This window comes from Chanodichthys erythropterus, unplaced genomic scaffold (assembly GCF_024489055.1).
Source record: "Chanodichthys erythropterus isolate Z2021 unplaced genomic scaffold, ASM2448905v1 ctg001380_np12, whole genome shotgun sequence".
NCBI lineage: Eukaryota > Metazoa > Chordata > Actinopteri > Cypriniformes > Xenocyprididae > Chanodichthys > Chanodichthys erythropterus.
In genome coordinates this window covers 120,065-128,761 of record NW_027125670.1, presented here as the reverse complement: position 1 = coordinate 128,761, position 8,697 = coordinate 120,065, and the positions used below count along the sequence as shown (strand labels likewise).

Sequence of the window (8,697 nt, the reverse complement as noted above, 5' to 3'; positions counted from 1 at the left end):
GTTAATGTTAATTTCAACATTTACTAATACATTATTAAAATCTTGTTAACATTAGTTAATGCACTGTGAACTAACAATGAACAAACAATGAACAACTGTATTTTCATTAACTAATGTTAATGAAGATTAGTAAATACAGTAACAAATGTATTGCTCATGGTTAGTTCATGTTAGTCAATACAGTAACTAATGTTTCACTAATTTGTTGCTTATTGCTCATTGTATTGAGTCTCTTAAAAAAAGTGTCATAAACAGACTATGTGTCATGAGTATGTGCAGTATGTGTATCTATAACTACTAAGCAGATCAAAATGAGCCATGAAATTCTTTGTAATGTTCTTATTTTTCTTGCACTGCTGAACAGTGTACCTCAAAAAATAAGCATTTGAAACAATGAAAATAGAAAATAAAATGGGAGGAAACCTTACTCATCTGTGAAGTACTCTGGCCTGCAGAAAAGACGTGTGACCAGTAGAAGATTGATATGTCATGGCATGACTCCTTGGCTGAATTAAAGGACTAATATTTTTTTTCAGTAAAGTCGAGAAGATTGTATAATTTCACATTTTGAATGTATTGCTATTTGAATGTATTACATTCAAAGTGGAAAACATTGGTCAAAAACATGCATTTACACACAAACTGACCACCAACCTCAACTTTCAGACATCTTTCTTTTTTAGACATCTTTCTTTTTTAGCTTAAACCCTAGTCTGGATTTTAAACCAATAAATACTGTGTGAAGTAAATAAATCCTCAGCTGAAAGAAAGCTTGGGGTTTGCCAGGGAAATGGAAGTGTCAGATCAGCTTTGGGATGTACATGCATAACAGAAAATTATGGTTTAATTAAAAAAGTGGATGGAACGAATAACATCGAAGCACTGTATGTAGCTTTGTCTGTCCTTTTCCCTGTTTACTTTCTTGTATATTAAACACTATTAGCACAACAGCACAATTCCAACTAAAGGTGACATTTTAAGTTAAACTATACTGACACAGCTTTGCAACATTACACAACAAAGATTTAAATGCAGAAGAAAACCAACCAAAAGTTTTAAAATATGTCAACTGCTTTCAGTTAAAACAGCTCAAACATGGATTTTAGTCTGGGACTATGGGCTTAAGCCTTGTCTTGGAAACAGAGGGTCAGTTTTCTATCAGGTCAACTATATATAATCAGCTATATTATCATGGGTTTATATTATTTTCATGCTATAAGGAGACCAAGTCAAACAGGAAGGTGAAATACTAGCATTGGTTGGAAGGAGAGTTCAACATCAAAGACTTAAAAGAAAAAACTTCTAATTTCAGTCAGAGTTCCGTTCGTTCTTTAGAACTTTCTCTTTCAACAAGTCTAGTATGACCTGCCTTTCTTGACTCTCCAGCTCAAACCGTCGTTCCCGCTCTTTTCTCTCTGCTCCGAGACGCTCTCGATCCAGGGAAATCTTTCTCCTCTGGATTTCTAGCTCCTCTCTTCTCAGTGCCATCTCTTCCTCTCGCAGACTCTGCTCTGCTTCAAAGCGTTTTTCTAGAAAGCTCAGGATCTCTGAATAGGTTTGGCAGCAGCACTGACATGGCCGTTTGGCTGTAGGAGCTGTGAGCTCAGCCTCCTCCTGCTCTTCAGGTTCTGGGCTTGCTACCACTGTTACAAGAATTGCACAGATGTGTTTAAATTAGAAGCAATAAAAGCTAACAATCTGCAGGCTGTATGTTGTTTAACACTAGAACCGCCACGGGGTAAATTTTACCCGCGGCTGTTTTTCAAATGTACATAACAGGTTTTCTATAAAACAGTCTCACAGTCATTGACTTTTATTAAAATTGTGTAATTTACAATTCCTTGGTGTTAAAAATTGTTTAGATTAAACCAGATCATAAAACGAGGCATTTATACCTATAAGCGTCACACGGGTCAAATTTACCCGTTATAAAATGCCTGTATTTTCACACTGTCATTTTCGCATCCCCTTATGTTAAAACATTGTACATTGCTAGGCAGCGCCTTTCACTCACTGAATTAGCAGCCATCGGTTTCATAAATAAAGTCACAATGAGTAAAAGCCAGCGATTTATGGATGCCGAAGAGGTAGAAGCCCTTAATGCCATGAGCGAAGGAGAGTCTGATGGTGGTGAGATCAGTGACGCGTCCTGGGTCGGCTCAGCATCTGAAGGCTCGCTGACAGCGATCCAGAGCATCTGAGAAAAATAGACTGACTGTTCTTCAGGACAGGATTGTTACAATAGTTACAGAGGGTGAGCATCAAAAACTTTGGATATAAATAATTAAGGGGAAGCTGCGTGCTTGAATTTGTCATCGAATCCTATGCAGTGTGGGGAATTATAATTGTTCATTATTGTCTATAGGCTATTTTAGTCATTTAAATAACATGGGCTATCTTAATACATGATTAATTATAATATTACACCACCCAAATATGTATTTACTTCCTTTTAATTCTCGTTGTCAGTGCAGACTTGTTTAGCTAGACCGTTATGAAAAGTGATCAGTGTAGCTGCATAAAAAAAAAAGCCTTGAAGATAAAACAACAGGACAAAAATATAGTTGATGACAAGACATAATCATTTCATGACTCTAGACACTTCTTTGTGAAGACAGTGACATAATACAGTGAAATAATATGTTCTTTAGCCATATAAAAACAGGTGTAATGCTAAAAGCTTTCCTGTAGCTCAGTGGTTAGAGCATGGCACTAGAAATGCCAAGGTCATGGGTTCGATCCCAGGGATTGCACATACTCAGATACAAATGTATAGTATAATGCAATGTAAGTCGCTTTGGATAAAAGCGTCTGCCAAATGCATAAATGTAAATGTAAATGTAATGTGCGTGGGTAAAATTTACCCGCATGGCGGTTTTAGGTATACAGCGACCCCCAACGGTTCTAGTGTTAATGATCTATGTGGTTATAATTATTTCTGAACTAAAAGCTCCATACCAGCAGGTGGAGCTGTTGTTACTGACATCACAGAGGATTTGTCAGGCTCAGGTGATGATAATTCCTCCAGTGCTCTCTTCCTGAGCTCTTCATCCTGGTATTTACTTTCCCCACTCGCCAGAAGATTCTTCTCGGCTTCCAGCTCCAGCACTTCATGCAATAGATCTTCTTTCTGTGCATACAGGCGCTCCGTACCAAACCTGAACACCAAAAACTCATAACTAATAACTTTGGCATACACAAAAGCCACTATAATTAAACCTGAATATTTTTTCTTAAAATGTTATAAGCATTTCAATTAAGCTTTCTGGTAATTCCTGACCCCAGCTTTTAAAAGCACTTTTCAAACTGAAAAGCACAGAAAAGCTAACTGGCCAATGTAAAGCCTGGTTTATACCCGTGGCGTCCGCACATGCTACAAAAAATGATGTAATCGCGATGTAGGCGGTCATGCGAGTTGAGTGTGCGAGAGCCCATTTTGTGTGGCGGTGTGCACAGCATTTTTTGTAATTTTGTGCGCAGCATGAAGATGCAGGTGAGCAGGTAAATCTGTACAATCATCTATTCCGACACCCAGTTTAAGGTTGTCTAAATTAATTGCTTGCAATTACAAAACGAGCATACAATAGCAGAAATAAGCCTTTTTGATAAAAATAAATATCCATGTTTAATAAAAATGTTCATGAAATTAAATGAAAATGTTAAATGAAAAGAAAATATTTCAGAGATTGTTTAATTTAGTTTTATACATTTGTTCTTTATATATATATATATATATATATATATATATATATATATATATATATATATATATATATATATATATATATATATATTGTATAATGTATAATGTTACAAGTAATAATCTCAAGGTTTACTGTGTTTTACATGATTCTTTGGTTCTTTTATAGTGTGGGTTTGGTGAAGTGTAATAAAAACAAACATCATCAGGTGTACCTTACTTCTTCTCACCACTGCTTCCTGATGATTTAGAGGACAATTACTCTGAGTCGCCCCCTGTCATTTCAAAGAATAGTACAACGGCAAGTGTGTCAAGTGTAAACGCCTCACACATTCAGCGGAGGCTCATAGTGCGGAGCCAGCCCAAAGTACAAAAAAGGCTTCATACTGTAATGCCATGAAATACAGTTAATTGCAACATTCATAACAATCTCACAGTTAAAGATGCACTAAGTATTTTTTTTTTTTCACTTTGTACTTTTTGTTTTTTCACTGTCTGAAACAGGTGTATTTTGGACTTGACACTTGGCAAAAGCAAATGTCTTAATTTACCAATGTCATTTTAGAAAAATCCATCATTGGATCACATCCATGTTGCTCCACAACCAAATGTCCAAAAACCAAAAACATCTCAACATGGCAGAATAAAATGTACATAAAATTATGTAGAATAAAATAGCTTTTTTCAAGGCCACTGATATGACTGGAATCTTCATCACATCTGAGAAAGTACTCACATTAAAGAGTAAAGTAGCTTACTATTCACAAGTTTCAAATATATATATATATATATATATATATATATATATATATATATATATATATATATATATATATAAAAAAGTACTTAGTGCACCTTCAAGGCAGGTAAACAAGTGAAATTGGCCTCTCCTAACCTGCGCAGACTTGCAAAGTCCTGTTTTTTATAATAATCGAGTAGTAGCATAGTCCTTTCCCTACATCTGCGTCCATCCACCTCAAAATTCTCGTCCTGTAGGGTAGCAGTAATAATTTCCCCCACCCTTGCCCAGATCCGGCCTGACTCTTTAGAAGTGAAGGGGTTCTGTGCTATCACCTCACGTAGGAGCAGGATGTCATGACGTGCTGAAAATCGAACCTGACGTTTACGAGGATTAGAAGAAGGTCCTGCGAGAGAGAAACCTGCAAATGGACAGAAAGATGTGAGAGATACATGAATATGTATCAGCATTAATATACCTTAGTAACACTGTTACAGTGAGGATAATTTTTTTTTATTTTGTGCATGTCCATACGTTTCTTTTCTTATGGCGTGCTCAAGTCAAGTCAGAAAGATCTAATTTACAAGTTGAAGGCACATGAATGCCACCACAAAGTTGTAAGTATGAGTGGGATGCTCTGGATTGTCTTTAAAAGAAAATTTCACATTTTGTGAATATGTGGTGGATATTTATAGGAATTTAACAGTGACATTAACAGCCTTTTTTAATTAAAAAATATAATAGCATTATAATATAAAATAATATATAACATTACAGTTTACAGTGGCTTCATAAATTAATTTAATTAACATTAAAAAGCAAAACACCTGATGCAGATCTTTGCTCTTCATTTTCTAGAAGTAGAGTTTAAAAACCTTTGCTGCATTTTTGTGTCCTGAATTAAGAGAAGGTGCACCGCCATCTTGCTCCGATGAAAGTGATTTGAACGCACCTGACATAGTACACACGACTTCTTAACTCATAAAATACGAACTTTCCAGGAGGACTTTAATGCACTATTTGTCCAATAGTATGGTACACTTTTATTAGTAAAGGAACACAGCTGTAATTGCACTGCCTATATACGTTATTCTTTGTGCATTTCTTTTTAGAGTTTTGACCATTACCATTTGACTTTCGTGTTATGTTTAATGAGACAAATATATTGTTTTCTATAGTAAATCATTGTGGTGTTTCATTGACTACGGACACACTCCCAACAGTGCAGCCCAGGCTTTTACAGCTTTTTCATGGCATGACGTCGTTTAGCATCGCAGTGCAATGCAATCTCCGCGCTACAGAGAATCTGAAGAGATTCTAATGATTCTAGATTCAAGAATAGAATCAATGCATTCTAATCTATTCAAACGTTGAATAGAATAGATTCAACAGATTCTAGATTCAAGAATACAATCAATAGATTCCATTCTATTCAAAGGTTGCAGTCGGCAGGTCTTACCGCGTTCCATGTCTTCCCGTATGTATGTGTGTCAGCTGATACGCAAAAACTGCTGAGGTCACTGTACACGTCCGCTCACCAGTACAGGTTCCATTCTGACGTGTACCTCAACCTCTCGGGAAATCTGGCATAACTGGAAGAGAAGGGGATGCAGGTGCACCGTTCATCCTCCAGAGGGCAGAAGATGATCAAATGAAGTGATTTTGGCTTAATTCCTCTTCCTAGTACCACATCTAACACGCAGACATGTTAACTCGCGTGCTAAATTAAAATTGTAGTTTATATTTATGACATTTCCATTAATGACACAATCTCATTTATCAGTAAACAATTTTCTAGTGGTTTAAGATTATCTTATTTAATATGAAATATGAAAGTAGCCCATACAACAAGCCTATATGAACCAAAATACACAGATCCTGGTTCAGCCAGTTCTGAAACATTTTCCTGATTTATATATTTGGTAACACTTTAACATTAGTTAACTACATTAGTTAACATGAACTGCACTTTACAGCATTTATTAATCTTTGTTAATGTTAATTTCAACATTTAATACATTATTAAAATCGTGTTAACATTAGTTAATGCACTGTGAACTAACATGAACAAACTATGAACTGTAGCCTATTTTCATTCACTAACGTTAACTAAGATTAGAAAATACAGTAACAAATGTATTGCTAATGGTTAGTTCATGTTAGTTAATACATAAACTAATGTTTAACTAATGAACCTTATTGTAAAGTGTTACCAAATATTTTAGTTTTAAAGCTGCTGTGCAGTCAGCAAATTTCCTTTGGCATAAATCTGGCCCAAATAAAGTTTAAATGTGGCTCAGATTAGCATGTGTTTGACAACTAAAATTTGGTCCACTTCTTCTTAATCAGAACTGAACCAAACTGCTCCGTGAGCCAAATAATAAAAATATGTGTGGCCCATATGTGAACCTTATATGTAATTCTTGTATGGTTCAGTTAAAGTGCTGACAGTCCATGTGGCTTATAGACCTTTTTTCTTATTATTTAAAATGATCATTACAAAATCGATTCACAGTCATTTTCTTTATTTTTTATTAAATATAGCATTTTAAACAACAGAAGTGTGCTGATATTAGTAGTGATATTGGAAGTGTTAAATGTGTGAATTTACAATAATTACTACATTTAGTAGCCTATATATTACCAATCTTTTTTTTTTTTTTTTTTCTCACAGTCAGACAGGAAAGGGGAGAGAAAAAATAATTTCATTATATAATTTCTATCATACATCAGATGTTATGTTTAATACTAAAACAAGCGCATAATACTACCAATTGCAAATCAACATTACATACAATCTGTGATTCCGCCAGACATAGCATGAGTGCTGCTAGCCATTTTACATTAAGAAAACATTTGCTAAATTGTTTTCCTCAATGTTCAAATTGCATAGTAAAAGACTATTTTTAGACATAAAATATTTCATAATCCTTAGGGTGTTTCTGTATGACCAGTTTCCTGAATGTATAAAAAGTGCTGGTAAACTCCCTGACTTCATCACAGATCTATCTATCTATCTATCTATCTATCTATCTATCTATCTATCTATCTATCTATCTATCTATCTATCTATCTATCTATCTATCTATCTATCTATCTATCTATCTATCTATCTATCTATCTATCTATCTATCTATCTATCTATCTATCTATCTATCTATCTCTGTCATTAACATTCAAATTTAAATGTAGTTCCAAAGGTAGGTTTGGGAGGAGCCTAAATATTCAGTCCTGTCAATCATCATTATGAGTGTATATAAGCAGCAGTCACTGCGTCATCCCAGCAACAATTCTTCCAGCTGGCCCCTGGACATCTTTTCTTCTGGCTAAATAAACAAGAAATAATAATAATAATAACATTATCATCATAAAAATAATAATACTTTTGTGACAATATCTTTATCTGAAATGATGTGTGTTTTATATTGTGTAATAGGCTTCATATTTATATTACACCTTTTTTAAATCTTTATCTGAAATTATGTTTTTTATTTTGTGCAATAGGCTTCATATTCATATTATACCTGTTTTGTAGAATGTGATTGTTGAATGTGTGCTTGTGTGTGTCTGGAATCTGAGTGTAGGCACAGCTTGGGAAGGCTTGATAGGTAACACAGGAATTTTCATGCTCTCTCTCTCTCTCTCTCTCTCTCTCTCTCTCTCTCTCTCTCTCTCTCTCTCTTTGTCTCTCCTCCCTTCAGCTCTTCACCTCCCTCCTTCTCATCCACACGTTCCATATCTGAGGTCATTACAAATCCAGAAGTTCCAAGCACAGACAACATCTGTGTTAGAGGGTAGACAAAGACCTGAGTAGCTGGAAGACAAGGAACAGAAAAGCAGACAGAGAGAGGGAAGACAGTGACAGCAGATATATTCATCGAGCGATTGTCAGTCGTGAAATCATCCTGCCTGCTCAGGGGAATGAGGGGCACAGGGTGAGAGGGGGGCGGATGCACACTCTCTACTCTCTTGCCCTGCGTTTCTGTTGCCCCCTCCGCCAACTTCGTCGCTCCTCTCCACCACCACAACCTCTCATTCCACCGTCTTTGCCTGCTTCAGGCACAAATACCCCGTGGTGTGTCTGTGGCATGGAGAAAGAGAGGGAGGATGAAGAGACCGAGGGGATGGAGAGACCAGAGCCGCTGACGGATGTGGATCGAGGCATCATTCAGGACACCTGGGCGCGTGTTTACGAGACCTGTGAGGATGTGGGCGTCACAATACTGATCAGGTGCAGTAATTTACAAATGAACCATTA

The 8,697-nt window shown here is 36.0% G+C and overlaps 1 protein-coding gene across 1 annotated transcript; it reads right to left on the bottom strand.

The window, feature by feature from the left end:
* Window positions 1-1,308: 1,308 nt before the first annotated feature.
* On the bottom strand, window positions 1,309-5,921 carry si:dkey-45d16.4 (arginine and glutamate-rich protein 1). Its single transcript, XM_067380780.1, has 4 exons — window positions 5,899-5,921; window positions 4,596-4,860; window positions 2,959-3,158; window positions 1,309-1,643 (listed from the first exon to the last, which is right to left on the bottom strand). The coding sequence occupies exons 1-4, from the start codon at window positions 5,906-5,908 to the stop codon at window positions 1,309-1,311; spliced, it is 810 nt and encodes a 269-aa protein (XP_067236881.1). The 5' UTR covers window positions 5,909-5,921.
* Between the last annotated feature and the right edge of the window lie 2,776 nt (window positions 5,922-8,697).

What these genes read in the sequence shown, in the direction of transcription:
- si:dkey-45d16.4 (XM_067380780.1), bottom strand. An exon ending in GACTTTGCAAGTCTGCGCAG is followed by an intron (nt 3,159 to 4,595) that starts GTTAGGAGAGGC and finishes TTTGGTGTTCAG; the next exon opens with GTTTGGTACGGAGCGCCTGT. An exon ending in AACAACAGCTCCACCTGCTG is followed by an intron (nt 1,644 to 2,958) that starts GTATGGAGCTTT and finishes TTCTTGTAACAG; the next exon opens with TGGTAGCAAGCCCAGAACCT.